Source organism: Psammomys obesus, unplaced genomic scaffold (assembly GCF_907164565.1).
Source record: "Psammomys obesus unplaced genomic scaffold, mPsaObe1.curated_primary_1811, whole genome shotgun sequence".
Lineage (NCBI taxonomy): Eukaryota > Metazoa > Chordata > Mammalia > Rodentia > Muridae > Psammomys > Psammomys obesus.
In genome coordinates, this window is record NW_026591086.1 from 1,600,404 (window position 1) to 1,618,568 (window position 18,165).

General features: G+C 48.9%; 1 protein-coding gene across 2 annotated transcripts in view; it reads right to left on the bottom strand.

The window, feature by feature from the left end:
• The window catches only part of Gata4 (GATA binding protein 4), a 37,341-nt gene extending 19,658 nt beyond the window's left edge, over positions 1 to 17,683 (bottom strand). For both annotated transcript variants that reach the window (XM_055609660.1, XM_055609659.1), the window contains exon 1: positions 16,995 to 17,683. In XM_055609660.1, the coding sequence (XP_055465635.1) occupies positions 16,995 to 17,607 (613 nt within the window). In that variant the 5' untranslated portion in view covers positions 17,608 to 17,683. The remainder of the gene's footprint in view (positions 1 to 16,994) is intronic.
• Positions 17,684 to 18,165: the final 482 nt, after the last annotated feature.

The window sequence follows — 18,165 nt, forward strand, 5'->3', positions numbered from 1 at the left end:
GAAAACACCCCTGCTAATGCCAATCTTTCTGTGCTCGCCTCCCCGGACCCAACACCTTGGCTGGCTTCCAACAAGTGATTTTTCACTTCTACTCACAACAGGCCTGTAACGAACATCGCTGCATGTGTTTCTGTGCCAGGACCTCTTTAGTTTGTTTTGATTTCTGATAAGGAAAGTTCCCTTTTCTTAAAAGTCTTTGTTTTAAAAATTATCTTGGCTATTCTCATACAATAACTCTTCCACAGAGATTGTATAATCAACTTGACAAGTTGCATTTAAGAAATCCTATTGGGCTGTTTCCTGGGACTGCATTAAATTTATAGACTTGTTTAGGGGGTTGGAATAGAAGATATTTGTGCACTTCCTACGCCGAGATGCTTTTTTTTTTTTTTTTTTTTTTTTTTTTTTACAAGTTTTAGGGGCATTCCCCAGGCAGATCTTATTTTTTTTTTACCGAGTTGACAATCTTTCAAGTATTTATCTTTGTTGCTTCTGCTACCTGCTATCTTCAGCCCTCACAGCTGGCCAGACAAAACCCCTGCTCCTGATGCTAAAAGTACACATAATTGTCATTCAGGTTTTCTCATTTGCCACATTCTCTTTCTCTTCCTCCCCTTCTCCTTCTCCTTTTCCTCCTTCTTCTTTTTCTTCTTTTTAAAATAGGATCTCTATTTCAGGCTATTCTAAAAGGGTAACCTTGAACTTTGATCCTTTGGCCTCCATATCCCAAGTTGGATTACAGGTGTGTGCCCCTGCGATCAGTTTATGCAGTGCTGGTGTTCAAACCCAGAGCTTTATACATGCTAGATAAGCACTCTCCCAACTGAGCAAGAGCCCTGGCTCTGTTCCCCCTCCCCACTCTGTAGTCATGGTAATTTTATGAGTCCAGGTCTAGAAAGGCCCATGTACCTAGAGGCACTGTTCAGTTCATTTTCACCAAAACCCAGCAGCCTAGGCTGGCCTACCTACTTCCTTCAAGATGGCAGCAAGTCTCCCTTTACTCCTGTGGTTGAGATGGAGCCCAGGGCCTCAACCATGCTAGGCAAGTGCTTTTCAACTAAGCCACTCCCCTAGCCCTCAAGTCTGTGTTACAGTTGTGAAAACTGGAGGACACTGAAAAGAGCAAAGGCAGGATTTTTAAACCAGGTGCCATTCTCCAAACTGGCTCCCAACTCCCAAGATCTTGCCACTCATTTTTTTTTCAGCTGTCAAGTAATAGAAAAGCTGGCTGTCCCGGCGAGGAATCTAAACAAACTTTTTGAAAACCGAAAACGAAGACAGAGAGTTTGACAGCAGGGCTCCCGCTTTACGCGCACTGGTTACAGGATCCATGTGGCCAGCTCTCCCTTTCTTCCTCTCCTCACCACCATCCCTCCGTCTTGTCCAGGGAAAGGGTCTCCATTATTAATGCCATTTCTGGAGGTGTGTTTACACAGGGCAGGAAACTTAATATCAACATTCCCTGAAGGAGAGTGTCTTGTCACTTCTGTGAGGCACTTGCAGGCAGGCAGAGCTCTCCTCCAAAGTCAACAGGCACTTACAGGCTTTAAACAGAGCCTGGCGGCGAGTTTGTATCTACAGAGGATCTTAGGCTCCTCAGTCCTTTGTTATGATGAGGCTGAAAGGCTGCACTGTTACGCACACAACTCCCTCCTCTCGGTGGAACCTGGATTCTACTCAGCATGAGGAAGATGGGAAAGAGTGGACTCAGGCCTCCGCAGTGGGAAGCAACAAATGGCTGGCCCAAACTCCAGGTCTTGATACACAGTCCCGGGAGGACGGCAGCAGACTGACAGGCTGTGATGGTTCCCGGTGGCTCCCTATGAAACCCATTAGGACCCCAGAGCACTTGTGGGACCAAGGTATGAACCCAGGTATGTTTTTCAAGGAGAGTGCTTGAGTTTGGGGCTTCATGTCTGCCAGCATATGTTACTGTGGCTTGAACCTACCACCTCAGCCACCACCTCCTCTTTCCTCTTTATTTCTCCCTGCTGCCCTGTGCGGTCCCTTCTGTTAGGAAGGTTTCAAATGGAGGCGATGAGCTAGGCGCATTGGCATTATTGGCAGGAGGCATTATGGTGCATGAGTGTAATCCCAGCATTCGGAGAGGTAGAGGCAGGTGGATCTCGGTAAGTTCAAGGCCAGCCTGGTCTACAAAGTAAGTTCAGGACAGCCAAGGCGACACAGAGAAACTGTCTCGAAAAAACAACCAGTCAACCAACCAACCAACCAACCAACCAAACAAACAAACAAACAGAAACCACACAAATGGAGGCCCTCATGCCCTGGCCTCAAGTGCACCTCTTCCAAAACTCTGCTCATCTCTCCAGTGCCCAGTCCCCCTTGAGATGTCCCACCAGGAGTCCTGTGTGATCCCCAACCTCTTGGCCTCCTGTTGGCTCCATTCACAAGATCTCACAACCCCCTCAACCCTCTCCCGCTCTTCCTCGAGGACTGATTGTGACTAGGAGTGGGCTTATCTCCAGACCTCCGCTGCTAAGGGACCCTTTACAAGGGTGGCTTGACTGCTCTACAGGAGCAGTCCTGGCAAGGTTGCTCATGTGGCATAAATGTAGAATGGGGGGGGGGGTGTCAGCTTTGGGCTGAATGTTATACTTTGTTTCATGAATGAACATTTACCTGGATGTGATTAGGTGACTAGGTTGCAGACAAACTAAGTGTTAATTCTTACCCTAGAGACACCTTTAGTCCAATGAAACACCAAATAAAGTATCAGCAGCAGGATGGAGATGCAGCTTAGTCGTTAGAATATTTGCCTAGGATTCAGAGAGCCCTGCGTTCAACCCCCGGCACAACATTAACTAGGCACGGTGGTACACAGCCATAATCCCAGGAGGAGGCAGGGGAATCAGAAACTCAAGGCCATCGTCCGTTACATGGCATGTTTGTTCAAGGCTACCCAAGGCTATATAAGACCCTGTCTCGAAACAACGATAAACAAAGAAAGAAACAAGCCAAACCCAGAAGCATGAGGTACAGAGAGGTAGAGCTCAGGCCGTGTACTAATTCTCGAAGATTCTGTCTGGGCACATGACACACACACAAATACACGCACAGACATGCACACTCCTGTGTACTTTTCCCAATTTACTGCTTTTGCCTCACCCGCCCTGCATTCGTGACGCCGGAGCTTCTTCTGTCTGATTTTTAGGCCCCCTTTATCTAGCACCACCATGGCTACCTTCCTCCTCCTGGAGGGGAGAGCGAGTCTGCCCCAGATGTGTGACGAGATCCATAATGCCCAGGGAGGGTTCCCATAGAGGGTGAGAGGTGAGCGTGGCTACGTGTGAGCAGCTCCTGGTTACAAAGGACCTCAAAGCCAAGGGCTAGAAACACTCGGGGCAGAGCCAAAGTCAAAGGATAAGAAAGGGTCTGGGAATGCAACCGGGTATGCACAAGAACTGGAATCCTGTCTCTAGCACTGGAAAAGGAAACCAAGTAAAAAAGTAAAAAAAAAAAAAATATGTAAAATCCACAAAGGATGTAAAATGGTTCGGATGCTGTGGGAAATGGGTTGGTCCTCAGAGCCACATGGAACCGAGACATGAGCCAGCAATACAGCTTCTGCTGCATGTGCCAAAGAAACAGAAGAAGGGACTTGAACAGACTACACGCTCCTGTAGAAGTAGGAGCATTGTTTACGACATCCAGAAGGCAGAAGCGTTTCAAGAGCGCATTAAGGGATGGCCAGACACACAAAATGCGGCCTCTACCTACAAAGGCGTGGCATGCAGCCTCGAGAAAGGAGGAAATGCTACAAACCAAGGACATATGGAGAGCACTATGCTGGTGAAATAAGCCAGTCACAGATGTGTCTGTGTGGAATGAAGCTACTTTCATGAGATGTCATACAGATAGAAAGTAGACCAGAGGCTGATACAGGATGTGGAGAAGATAAAAACGTGAGATGGGCACTGGTGCCAAGTGAGCATGTACTGGAAAAGACACGGCATTTTGTTTTAGTTTTCTGAGATGCGGTCGCATAGCCTAGGCTAGCTTCAAGCTCAGTGTGCAGCTAAAGTTGACCTTAAACTTCTATGCCCCTGCTTCTGCCTCCAGAGTGCTAGGGTACATGCAACACCATGTCTGGGTTACACAGTGATGGGGACTAAACCCAGAACTTCATATATGCAAGGCAGGCACTCCACCAACTTAGCCATATCCTTCATCACAATGATATACGCTGAGCTGAGTTATGTGTATTTTACCACACCTTTTCAAAAGACCCGAGGAATGAATAACGCTCTTTTCTGAACTTGCCAATTTGACCTGAAAACACTGCTGTGAGCACGCATGATGTCTTGTCCTTCCTTGGACTGCAGTGCTTCCTTGCACATTGGACGACCACACCACAAACAGCTGAGCTGGCTCCGACTGATTGCCGGTGCCTCCTCAGAGGAAAGAACCTCAGCATCCCAAGAAATTGATCAAACTCAGGTCCGGGAGGAAAATACACATCAGAAAAGCTTGGAACTTTCTGTTGCACGACACAGGAAATTATTAAATTTTGTCAAGCGCCGCAGAAGCCAATTTGAACACGTTCCCACTGGCAGAGAGGCTAAAGTCTGGGCAGCAACCAAGACATATGACCAAAACACACCAGAAATGTCTAAAATGCCTAAAAGGGAGATTAAAATTTCTAGTTTTTTAATTTAATAATCTCCGAAGGATGCTGGAGAAGGGGATTTATTACCTAGTACATTAAAAAGCAATCATCAATTCTGCCTCTCCCTGCCAAGCTACACTCCAGGCAGCCAAATCTTCAGTAAACTAAAAATGTGTTTTTTTTTTCATGACGTATTTCAGATAACAAATGAGGAAGGGATGACCGCATTAAAACAATACCATTTGCAGCAGGGACCATTCAGGACTGCAATCCCATCTGCTCAGAAGGTTGAGACAAGAGGATCCAAGTTCAAGACATGCCTGAGCTGTACAATACACTCAAGGCCAGCCTGAGTAGCTTAATGAGAATTGAAATAAAAATTATAGTAATGTGCCAGGCCATGCCTTTAATCCCAACACTCGGGAGGCAGGCAGATCTCTGTGAGTTTGAGGCCAGCCTGGTCTACAGAGCAAGTTCCAGTACAGCCAGGGCTATACAGAGAAGCCCTGTCTCAAATGAACAAAAATTATAGTGATGCATTTTAAGGAGACTTTCAGAATGAGACAGGAACCGGCAGACTAACCCGAGTCCTTAAGCTTCACCTTAAGCTTTCTTCTAGGATTCAGGGACTTTGGTAAATGGGCCACATGGATCCACTGATACTTGTGTAAAATCAGGTCAAAGCTATTGGTATAGACCTGTCACATCCCAGCTACTTGGGAAGCTGAGGCAGGAGGATTACAATTCCCAGGCTTGCCTGAGCTACCAAATAACTTCAAGCCCAGCCTAGACAACTTGTTGGAACTCTACATCAAAATTAAAAAAAAAAAAATTAAGATGAATGGGTGGCCAAGTGTTTGACTGTGATCCTAGCACGTGCAAACCCTAACTCGATCTTTGCACCACGGAGCAAACCGGTATTCCCCCACCCCCATGCAACTATTGCTATTGCTATTAAAGCCACTCCCACCATCTACCATGTTACAAAAAGCCTAGGTCGGTGATACACAAAGTGCAAGAAGGCAGGACTATGAAAGCCTGCCTCCTAGGGTCAGAAAACTGCCTCTTGCATCCTAGAGTTGGGTAGAGGATTGGGGGGCTGAAACTGACCTGGGGTTTGGTCCCCCTTAGCCTTAACATCAGGCCGCTATGAGGAGCGTGTCCCGGTGCAGAAACCACATAGCCGCCTTAGCCTCACAGCTTAACAATGTCTATGTAACTTCCCAGTACGCAGGCCCATAAGGCTGCATTGACTCAGAGGCTTCACAGCAGCCTCCTGTGGGTGCAGAATGGAGAGAGGCAGCCATCACCCTGCAGGACAGCAGTGCACACAAAAGCAGCAGTCACCATTCTGACGCTTTCAGCCTCAAAACCAAAATGCTAAGTCCCGAGTGTTGCCCAAGCCCTGCTCTATTCCCAAGTCTACTGACTGGTCCAGGCCCTCCATGTCTTCACTCTTCCAGTGCCTCTGCTTGTGGTCCAGCCCTTACCTGTGACCGAACAGTCCAGCACCATCCTCGGCCAGTACTGACCTTCCCCACACCAACACCCATTTAGGCTGTAGGACTCCACAGGCCCCCTTCTCCAGCAAGCCTGGCCTCTGCTTTGTGAAGCTAGATAGGTAACACGCGGGCTTCCGTATAATGGGAATCTCCCCTTTACAGCTCTTAGATGGTACCCTTGCTGTTTAAGCTCCCTTACCTACTGTGAGTTGCTGGCACTCAACTAGCGTGCAATAAGTCAAGTTAGAGACCTTTTTGCTCACGTTTTTTTTTTTTTTTTTTTTTTTTTTTTTTTTATCGCCAGAGCCCAGCTGGGAGGCTCACAGAGAGACTGTAGACATGCTCCTTGGATTGGTAGCCTAGGAAGAAAAGACATGACTGGCACCCACTCTACCTTCTATGAGTCTCCGGAGCTTCCTAGGACCTCTGGCAGTAAATAGGTTTATTAATAAATACAAACAACAACAACACAGAGACACTGAGGTCATACCCATGGCTTCCCCAGGATGATTTTACATTTTGGTGGGCCATATGCCGTGTGTGTGTGTGTGTGTGTGTGTGTGTGTGTGTGTGTGTGTGTGTGTAAAAGCTGAATCACGGCACCTAATGTGTCATTTCAAATATACTGTTGTTTCATGAGGCAGGTAGCCATGGAAACCTGCTTGATCCTGCCAGTGTAATGCACAGCTCTAGCATGGAGGTCAATGTTATGGTACCTATGGTCTACACAGACATGGTCCATCTGAGTTATTTATATGAGGCCTGTTGAATTTTTAAAAGTCTCCCCTGGAGCTGGAGAGGTGACTCAGTGGTTAAGAGCACATGCTGCTCTTTTGAAGACCTATATCAGGTGACCCACGACTTCCTGAAGGTGATCAGCTCCTTCTCTTGGACACTGCAGCACTCACACGGACATATACACTCCCCCCCATACACACACACTATATATGCATATAGTATGTATATATATATATATATATATATATATATAGCATATATATATATATAATTAAAAATTGAATTAAACATTAAAAAGTATTCCAAGGGCTCTAAGGCAGTTCCTTGCACCATTTCTTTGCCTGGCTTCCTCACTTACAATGCAGACAGATACACAAGAAAACAAGAGGGCAGGCCTGCGGACCTACAGATCCAAGATGCTGGACCCACGAGCCCATGAACTGTCGCCTCACTGTAGCTGCTGGGCTCCTGGAATGCTTTTTAGCTGCAAGTTGACAACTATGGCTCACATTTCCCTGTGACTGGAGCCCCACAAATCAACACATCCTGCAAGAAGGACTTCATTTCAAAGGGTGCAATTAAGAACCTATAAATAAGCTGAGAGGATAGCAGGGTTCGAATATGTACTCAGCAGGCCCAAGGCCCCTCGTCCAGCCCCTAGCACAAAAATAAATGATAGTAAATAACATATAAGGTAAATCTGCTTTAGCATTGCATCGGCTAGCCCTTGGATTCTGTAAGAGTGAAAACATCTCTTCACACTGACGGCTCCTACTGCCAGTTCTTGGGACCAATCCTCTGACTTTGCTTTCTTGAGGGACCAGTCCTTGGGAGCCAGTCTGGCTCACTAATCTCCAAGAAACTGTCTCCAGTGCCAAGTGATTTTAAACAATAACTTTCACGATGATTTAAAAATATTGATATATCCACGCTTATATATATGTACAGCAACTAAAAAGCCAGGGAGTGCTGCCTGGCACTGGTTAGCCCGGTGTGGTAAATTTTCTGACAGTTCGCACACTGGAAGTTTTTTGTTTTGCCATATTCTCATATATTAAGTTTTACCAAAGAAAGATAAAGTTTTCCTGAGATGGAAAAAAAACAAAAACAAAAACGTGTTTTTGTAAAGCCATCTTTACTTGGAAAACATCCTTTTCTTTTTCTTTTTTCCAGATCATCAGAATTTTCCTGCTAACTGTGCAATCATGGGAACCACATTCTTCAAGTGAGGTCAAGTTAAGTTCTTACAAGCTAGGGAAAGGTCGTATTTGTTGTTCGTTTTCCCGCCTACTCAATTGTGAGGGGCAACTCGTATTATTACCTCTCTTCACCCAGCTTGATTTATGATCTTGGAAGTCAGGTCATTCTTTCCTAGGTCAAAGAAAGAAAGAGGAGGGGGTGGTCTCCGTGGGCTAATACCTGATAAAATATCTGAAAAGGTCCTTGTAGACCTTGACAGAGACACATAAGTATTTCAGCCTAATCTGATAAAACAACCAGAAAACTTTATCAGAGGAAAACGCAGCCTGTCCTGCCACAGTTCAATGGATGAACCTCTTTATCTGAAATGACAGACTTCATACGATAGGGAAAGCTGCAGATAAGAAACAAATTGAATTGTCCCAAATCAGATCCGATTGTCTGCCCCTGCTTCAAACTGCCACACCTGCTCCGATGGGTCAATGAGCACCTCTTGGCATGGTCCCCGAGGGGTCTGAAAACATCGCAAAGTGCTGAACTTTGAGACTTCTGCGTTTATTCTGCGATTATAATTAACCTGCTCACCAGTTGCTATCGATCAGTTCTGAGGGAAGGCAATAAAGTTTGACTGGGTTTCTGGAAGTAGAACTGGAAGTTTAAATGGGAAGAAGAGGGAGGTTACGCTCATCCGCCATTGGGAGACCTGCACAGAACGTAGCTTATAACCTGTAAAAATTCCTACCCATCCAAGATGTGCGATTTCTTCAGTATTTCTCATAAGAAATAAAGTATGTCTGTGGCCGTTCAGCACAGTAAAAGACAGCAACAAATGCCACTGGCCGAGGCATTTTTATGACTGTAAGCATGGGTTTGCTTACCTGCCTAGATTAGACTTGTTAGTGTGACACAATTATTTTAAGTAAGTCATGTATTGGTCTCCTGCAAAAATGCCAAAAAGCCAGAAAACCAAATTCTCTTCACCGAGATAAGAAGTTTGAATATCCTGGTCCGATGCTGATTAGAGAGCAGCAATAGATAAAGCCACAGGCCACCTGCCAGCCCCAAGAAAGCTGTCACTGGCGGCTAGGTGCAATGCACAGCAACCTTTTCCAGCCTGGGCTTCATGCCTGGTTTGCATCCATAGCCCGTACTTGTCTTTATTAAAAACACACCCAGGCTTCTTTCCTCCTCATCTTTCTCTTCCTACCACAGCTACATCTGGCACAGCCAGCAAAGATGAAGAAGAGGTAACAGATTCCCCTAGAAAAGAATTTTTGAAGCATGGGGTTTTGATTGTCCTAAGCAGCCAACAGTCTCTCTAAAGTTAGGAGACCACCTAGCCCTGAATTTGGGGGATCTCTTTCATGCTATGTAGACCAACTTCAGGAAGCTGAGAAGGATGTGCAAGGCCAGGGTTCCTGTTCATGTGCTCACCCCTTGCCAGCTCTGTAAACTGGGAATGGGTATGGTGGAGACTCAGGAAGACCCAGGCCCTGCAGAGACTGTAGTCCATGGGAAGCAAGCAGGCCGAGCTGGAAAGGGACCATGCAGAAGCCTTATAGCTGCCTTGAACCTAGTGGTTCTGAGTGGCTCATTGAGGCAGAGGAGGAGGAAGCTGTAAACGTGTAGAGGTCTCTCTTTGCCCTGAGCAGGAGCTCCTGCTTCCTGGTGGGCTTGGGTGGGGAGCACAAAGACTCTCTGAGCAAGCATCAGTTTCTTTTTAGCGAACAAACACCAGCTACCCACACCCCAGGGACGACTTAGCAGTCTTAGCCAGCTTCAGTCTTCAACTTCCTACTCTCGGTGGGCTGTGGTATAGTGTAAGGCTACCATCTCTAAAGGGTTGCTAGGAGATGCGCGTCCACAGAACCAAGACTATAAATTTATTTTTGCATAGGTTAAAACCGATTCAAGGTCATTTCCTATTATCCCTGCTTATATTATTTCCCTGTTTTCTTCAGACGGTGACAGAAGAGCAGCTGTACCGATAGCTAATAAAACGTGTGAGTAATCCATTCAGAGAATGCTCCATGAGGCCTCGTCATGATCTACCAAAGGTCACCCAGTTCTCTGGAAGTTCTTCTGGGCAGCAGGAAGCTCAAAAGAATCAGGCTTGTAGAAAAGGCAAGGAGACCCTCACCGTCCTCTCCCCACCCCGTCTTTCTCTCAGCAGAAGCAGCAACCTTTGCAGCGGCTTCTGTTCTAAATCCAGCACAGCTCCTTAACTGTGGAGTGGGCACACAACTGTGCGCGTGCGTGTGTGTGTGTGTGTGTGTGTGTGTGTGTGTGTGTGACACAGAGAGAGAGACAGACAGACAGACACAGAGACACACAGACACACAGAGAGGCCAGAGGGTGAATCCAGGTGTCTTTCTCTGTCCCCCCCCCCCGTTTTTTTTTTTTTTTTTTTTTTTTGCCTGCTCCTCAAACTGGGTTTCTCTGTATAGCCCTGGCTGTCCTGGAACTGTAGATCAGGCTGTCCTTGGTGTCAGAGATCCATCTGCCTCTGCCTCTGCCTCTGCCTCTGCCTCTGCTTTGCTGGTATCAAAAGTTTGTGCCACACCACCTGGCCACCTATTTTTTTTTTTTTTTAATTATGTTTAGAGATGCACATGCCGTGGTGTATACAGGCAAGTCAGAGGACAGCACGGGGGAGTGTGGGCTCTCCTCCCACCGTGTGGGTTCTGGGGATTTAGCTCAGGTTGTGAGGTGTGGCAGCAGGTGCCTTCATTTTTGAGATGGGGTGTCCCGGTAAACCAGGAGCTCAGTGATCTGACTAGAGTCTGCTTGTCCTCTCCCTCTCCCCCTGCCCCAGCACCAGGGTTACAGACTTGCAACACCATTTTATGTGGGTGTTGGGGATTTGAACTTGGGTTCTCATGCCTGCACGGTGGACACTTTGCTACCTGAGCCATCTCTCCGGGCCCCTGAAGACATCACACTGAGTGAAATATACCCGATACAGAAGACAAAGGTGCCGAGTAATTTTGCTCAGAGAACGAAGGGAAAGCAATCAAACTCACAGCCACAGAAAGCAGAATGAAGTGGCTGGGGAGAGTCAGGACTGAGAAACCGATGCTGTTCTGCAAGATGGAAAACATTCTCAAGATACACACACACACACACACGCACATGCAGGACAGAGAGAGAGAGAGAGAGAGAGAAAGGCAGACATATATACTATATATGTATATGAACAAATATAGTTTAAATGTTTAAAAATTACACCAAACTAAATTCCTCCAGAGTTTAAATATATATATTTTAAAGAATTTAAGATTATATTTTATGTGTTTATCATGTCTGTGTTTGTGCACATCCATTCACCTGCCACAGTCATGTGTGGGGGTCAGAGGAAAACGTTCAGGAGTCAGTTCTCTCCTTTTACCGTGTGGGCCTGCGGGATCAAACCCAAACTGTCAGGTTTGGCGGCAAGGTCTTTTACCCACTGACTTATCTGCCAGATGTAAGTCTGTTTTTACTATTTGGTAGACTTATGAAGCACAAAAATGAGTAAGCTGGCCTGGCAGTGGTGGCACACACTTTTAATTCCAGCACTAGGGAGGCAGACGCAGGTGGATCTCTGTGAGTTTGAGGCCAGCCTGGTCTACAAAGTGAGTTCCAGGACAGCCAAGGCTATACAGAGAAACCCTACTTAGAAAAACCAAAACCAAACCAAACCAAACCAAACCAAAACAAAACAAAACAAAACAAAACAAAACAAAACAAAAAACAGCTTAGGCTCCCCATAGACAGTCAATGTCACAAATTCTTTGCCTATGGCCTGGGGAAGGCTTTTAGAGATGATTTGTGTATTTTCAAATGAATACAATGTATTTCCCCCATTTTTGACAGTAAGAATGCAGTGCCGCACACACCTCCAGCACTTCCAAGTGGCTTGAAAGGGATCTTATGCAGCCCGGTAATGACTTCCATCATCCTCTATGCCCAGGTGTGTGTGTGTGTGTGTGTGTGTGTGTGTGTGTGTGTGTGCAGACCATCTCCCCCCGAGCCCTGATGGTGCACGTTCATGTTACTTCTGGGTTTTGGTATGGTGGGTGACAAAATATGTGGCGAATATCTATCTCAGACCTAATTCTTTGGAGTCAAAAGTTCAGTGGCGAGGCTATCTGCTGTGTAATTTAGACTGGTTTACCAATGGCTCTCCACAAAAGTTGTACCAACGAACATTCCCACCCGTGGGTATCAGAGTTCCTGTCTCACACACCTCACAGTATGTTTGTTTTCTTAGTGCATTTAAAGAAGAAGGAAAAAAAAATAACAGGGTAGGGAACAGAAGAAGGCGTTATCTAGAAGTGTCTCCTGAACATATTCCACCAGCAAATGTGGCCTGACCTTTTCATGGGACACCAGAGACACACCCCGGGGCCACCCCAACACACCTTTCCTATTTAATTGGTTCCTCCACTTAGCACCACAAACCAGTTCCCACTCTGACTGACCTTCCTGGGGTGGTAACCGGAAAATTAAACAACTTTGGTTTTCTTGAAGACTGACAAATTGTTCTTGAGCTCAACAGGCTACTTCAGAGATCACAGAGTTCCCCGTGCAATGAGCGACCTGGCTCTGAAAGCAGCTGGCACAGTGGATAAAGCAGTCCCCGAAAAGGCCCAACAAACACCACAGCGTTTCCCGCTGACCTCAGTCTCCGACTCTCTGAACACCTTGAGTGGCCAGCCTGACCGGAGATGGAGCAACAATTTTTTGCTTTTTGGATTGTTTCAATAGTGCTGAGCAGTGAATACAAGACTATTTCTCAGGATGAAGAGATGGCTCAGCAGTTTAGAGCCCCTTGCTGCTCTTGCAGAGGACTTGGGTTTGATCCCAAGCACCTACATGGTGGCTCACAGCCACACTTAACTCTAGTTCCAGGGCATCTGATACCCTCTTCTGGCCTCCACCCTTCACTTCTGGTGCCAGGCACATATGTGGTACGCACACATGGAGGCAGAACACTCATACATAGAAAAGAAAGACATCTAAAAAAAAAAATTTTTTTAAAGAGTCCATCTCCATGCACTTTGCCAAATGTCTACAGCAGGGCCCTTGTGGCACTGCATTCTTTATAAAGATGGCCGAGGGAATGTTACAGCTCACACGCGCAGCCCTAGACGTGCAAGAACTGCTTGACTAGCTGTATTGGAAGGGGTGCATGCAGGCTGCATGGGAGCTGGACTTTAGGGCCCAGCAAAAGAGGAAGACAAGCCGAGATCCATGCTGTACTTCTAGGCAGCCACAGCTACGCACACCAGCATTCTCAACCCTGTTCACGGAGAGCAGCAGAGGCTCAGAGCCCAGCTTTCCCCGGTGGTCCCAGGTTTCCAGAGCCCTTGCCCGTCCTGCTCACTCTGCCCTGAAACTCTCCAGTAAGATCTTTCCTCTTTTCCTCTTGAAGAAGAGGGGTTGCTATGTAGCTCAGACTAGCCTGGAGTGCTCAGTTCTCCTGCCTCAGCCTCCTGAGTGCTAGGGTCACAGGTGTATACCACCACACCCATTCTGTGTGGTTTGACCAGGGCAGGGCAGAGTCCTGGGGCAATTACCTCCCAGATCTCTACTCAAATATTTGCTACCTGCCCAGCATGTGCCAGGCACCTCTATATGAGTAAGACTCTGTACCTACCCCAGGAAGGTCACAGAATTCCATTATTGTGCCTAACTAATGCTTCTAACAATTGCTTCAGGGTCCTGGGTCAGTTGAACTTGGAATGAACTAAAGTTCACATATAGTACAGTCAGGGCACAATACTTTCTTTCTTGCCAAGATCGTGTCTTGTCACGTGTCCCTTTCGTTTTTTTTTTATTATTATTATTATTACTTTGATTTTTGTCTTTTTCCAATAGCCAACACAAGAACTTGCTGGTTGTTAGTTAGCTTTTATTACCAAAACAGTCCAACCTCAGACAAAAAGAATAATGGAGTTGGCTTATTTCTCCTCGACGCAAATTAAGAACATTTTCAGACTTGGGACTCAGCCTCTGAGATTGATCTTTGGAGGAGATTCTATCATTGAAGCAAAGCACAAGCTGTGTTGTAGTAGCCCACGGTTCTACAGATGCGTTGAGTTAGGGAGTGAACGTCTCTTTCTCTCTTCCTCTTCCTTGTTTTAACTGCAGGTTCGGGCTCCTTTCCTGGCAACCGCTTAATGACCTGACAAGACCTAGTGAGGATGGCTCCCTAGGTGGACACTTCCAGGGTTCCAGAGGGAAGTTCCTTTTCTGCTTTCTCTGCTTTGCTCTCAGCGCATCGCCCGTCCCCTTACTGCAGTCATTTCTACATTTTCATATCTAACTAGGGTATCCGACTGTGCCTGCTAATCAGAACTGTCCCAGGTTTAATGCTAAAAACTTCAAAACCCGGGAAGCCCTTTCATCCTAGAAAAAGTGGGAAAATAAATTAAAAGTTATCATTTGTAAAAGAGCAATTACTAGATATCACATGGATTGCCTAAGTCAGGACAACTCCAAAAGAAGTTGAGCTGGACTGAAGCCACCCTATAGAATATGCAATGAGTTGGACAGAGGCCTTCTGACACGGAGGTTTGGGGCCTCCAAAAAGGCCGTGGTCAAAACAGCATGCTCTCTTGCTCATTTAGACCTCAGGGATCATAACATCCACCCAAATCGAACAAGCATCAGAGAATCTGTTCTCTTCACCCTTGGTAGCATCAGCTGGTATGATGGCTGGTTCTTACTAAAGCTATCAAGCATTCACTAGCACATGCATAGACAGGGCAATATACAAAGTTCCTTGGAGGGCCTGCAGCTGAGACTACCTCTCAGTGGTAAAGCCTTCACCCAGCCCATGTCAGAGACTGTTTAACCTTCTGTCCTAGGGTGGAGCAGGAGAAGAAAACACCTTCACAGAGAGCACTTTTTAACTGGAGCGAAGCCACCAGCTTGACCCCCCCCCCAAGCTATGTGATTTAAAAAAAAAAAAAAAGCAAGTATATCCCCCAATTATATGGAAGCATGACAACAGATTTTCAAAACTGCCTGGTGTTCCCTCATGGCAATCCCAGAGCTCTTTAAACCCTTGGCTGGAGGCAGGCCTTCCTGGAGGTGGTAGGGAGAAATCTCCAATTGTGTTTGCAGTGTGTGGATCCTGGAATTTGGGGAACCCTCTTCATCCCCCATGCTCACATGTACGCTCACACAACATCGCTTTGTCTTTGTACTGGATATCAAAATACCTTCATTTTGGATAGGGACTTCAATCTTTGCTATAGCCAAACATCAAATTCTAACTCTAAGATTTTTTTTTTTTAATTAGATTGCATCAGGCTGGAGAGATGGCTTAGTGGTTAAAAGCACTGGCTGCTCTTCCAGAGGTGCTGAGTTCTTCCCAGCAACCACCCAGTGGCTCACAATTATGACCTCTTCTGTCATGAAGACATGCATGCAAAGAGAGCACTCATATACATGAAAAAATAAATCTAAATTAGACTGGGTCTGCTATGCACCCCTGGCTATCCTCCCCGTTCTGAAATTACAGTCGCGTGGCATCACACCAGTTTATTCCTTCTTATTTTAAACTAGGAGCTGGATTGGGTCGGAGGGAGGGGGGAAATTCCACTGCTAAGGATGCAGACCAGAGGCTCCCCCCCCCACCCCCGCCCCACATCCAGCCTCCGCCATACGGAAGCCAGCACCCAGCTCTGTCTCAAAGGTCTGAGCCGAATTGGTGAGCTGACCCTCCTTTCCCTGGGTACAGTCTACTTGGCCCTGCAGGGGAGGAGGACATTGGTAGCCACAAACCCGGCCCTGGCGCCACTTCCACTGTTAATCAGTTTACCTTCGATGTATATTTGGCTAGACCCTCCCCCCTCCTGGGGAGGGCCTTCCCTGGCCACCCGGGGCCAGAGAATAACTTTAAACCTCTTCAAAGCCAGAGCCTCTACTCAGAAGACAAACTAACCCCGGGAGCGGCAAGGGACAGACTTTACTCTTCAAAGTGACAGCAAACGCAGAAGGATTTAGCACTTAGTAGGTAGTCAATGAATGTTAACTTTGTTTCTCAAGTCTGTGCTTCCTCCCTCCCCCCAAGAGCCAGCTCCATCCAAACTCTGCCTTCACTCTTTTCCAGAAATTCTACCGACAGGGTCTTTGGCGCTTTGCGCGCGTGGACAGCAACCCCCACCCCCAGTCCAAGCAGCCAGAGCCCTTCTAAAAGTTAGTTCAGTGTTTAGATTTGGTGAGTGGGCAAGTTCGCTGGTCCTCCTGGATAGGAGCATTGGCCACTGTCGCTAACCTGGCCTTCCCGAGATGAGGCGGCCCTACAAAGTCTCCATTTAATTCAGGCGTTACAGAGAAGGCCCCTCTGCGCTGTCCCCGGGCACTGCCCTAAGGTATCTGACCAGCAGAGCTGGCACCATGAGACCCCACAGTGCGGCCCGAGGACGCGGCTGGGCTAGGCTCCACTTTAACCCACCTCCTCGGGCGGTCTCCTTGGCTGATCTCCTCATTTATTTCCGCTGTGAAAACCCCCCACAGGAAAGTCATCTGCCACCCCTCCCCCGCCCCCAGGGCTCCTCCAACCTGGCTGCCAAATGGCGCAGGTCTGCTGAAGCCTCGGAGGAAGGGGCAGAGGAAATGGGGGCTGAATCCCAGGTAGCAGACCGCCAGGCTGCTCCAGCCGACCCTAGAGAACCCAGCACCTCCCGCTGTCACCACCACGCCGCACAGGCCAGCCCGCCGCTTACAGAGGGGCCTTGCTGGAGCGGCGGCCAGGGCCCTCCTCCTCGGTGCACGGCCCACCGCCGGGAGCCTCCAACCGGGCCGCCTCCCTGGAAGGCCCCTGGCATCCACCGAGTTGGGAAAGTCGAATGCCCACCACCACCACCACCACCACCACCACCACCACCACCACCACCATCAGACGGGGCTCCAGGCCCCTCGGGGGTACTCACCGAGATTGGGGTGCCTGGCAGGGTTGGCCCGTCCGGGCAGGCTGTGCAGGACCGGGCTGTCGAAGGGGCCCGCGGAGGCGGCGGCGGCGGCCGCCCAGGACGCGCCCACGTCGGCCATGTAGGCCGGGTAGGGGCTGGAGTAGGAGCCGGCGAAGCCGGGGCGCGCGTACTGCTCGCGGCCGGCCAGGCCCGCGCCCGCCGCCCCGCCGCCCCCGCCGTAGGCCGCAGCTTCCCGGGCGGCGGCGGCAGCGGCGGCCGCCGCCAGGGACCCAGTGGTCCCCGGGAAGGAGAAGCGCGGGGACACCGGCGGCGGGGTAAAGGCGGCTCCCTCGGCCCCGGCCTGGCTCCATCCCGGGCTGCCCTGCTGGGTCCCGGGGCCGGCTCCGGACGGGGCGGCCCCGGAGCCGCCACCCGACGCCGATCCGGACGCGGCTCCCCCGCCTCCGCCCTGCAGGTAGGACAGGCCGAGCACCGAGGACGGCACGCGCGGCGTGGGCACGTAGACCGGCGAGGACGCGGCGCCCGCGCCGTGCATGAAGGCGCCGGGGCCGCCCGCCTCGTAGGCACCGGGCGGGGGGCCGTGGTTCGCGGCCATGGCCAGGCTTTGGTACATCGCCGCCTCCCCCGAGCTCTGGGCGTCCGTCGGTGTCCTCCCTTCCCTCGGCAGGCGAAGGAGCCGCGGGCTGGCGGGCACAGCAGACCGAAGCGACAGGGGTTCGGACGCAGCTGTACGCAACCGTCCCCCCCACAACAACAAAAAAAAAATGACGGAGATGAAAAATCAGTGGGGGAGAGGCCCGGCTTGTTCAAATTAGACACAAGGTAAATCCAGCATCCGAGCAGCAGTCTCTAGGCTCTGGGTTCACTCAGGAAAAAAGTAAAAAAGAAATCGGTTGGATTTGTGGTTGCTCCAGAAGGTAGTGCGCGCGCGAGGGCCGACTCCACTCTCAGGGCAAGGAGAATGGAGGTGCCCGGGGCGCCGTCGAGGCTTGGCCAGGGCTTCAGGTCACCCACAGACCCGGGGCTCCTACTCCTGCTGCACACCCAGGGGCAGCTGTTGGCTCCAGCCGGGCTTCGGCGAAGGACGAAGGACGAAGAAGGCTCCTTCCCCTCACTGCAGCGGCAGTCCTGGAGGAGAAATGACAGCAAGGGTGAGAGAAAGTTCACCACG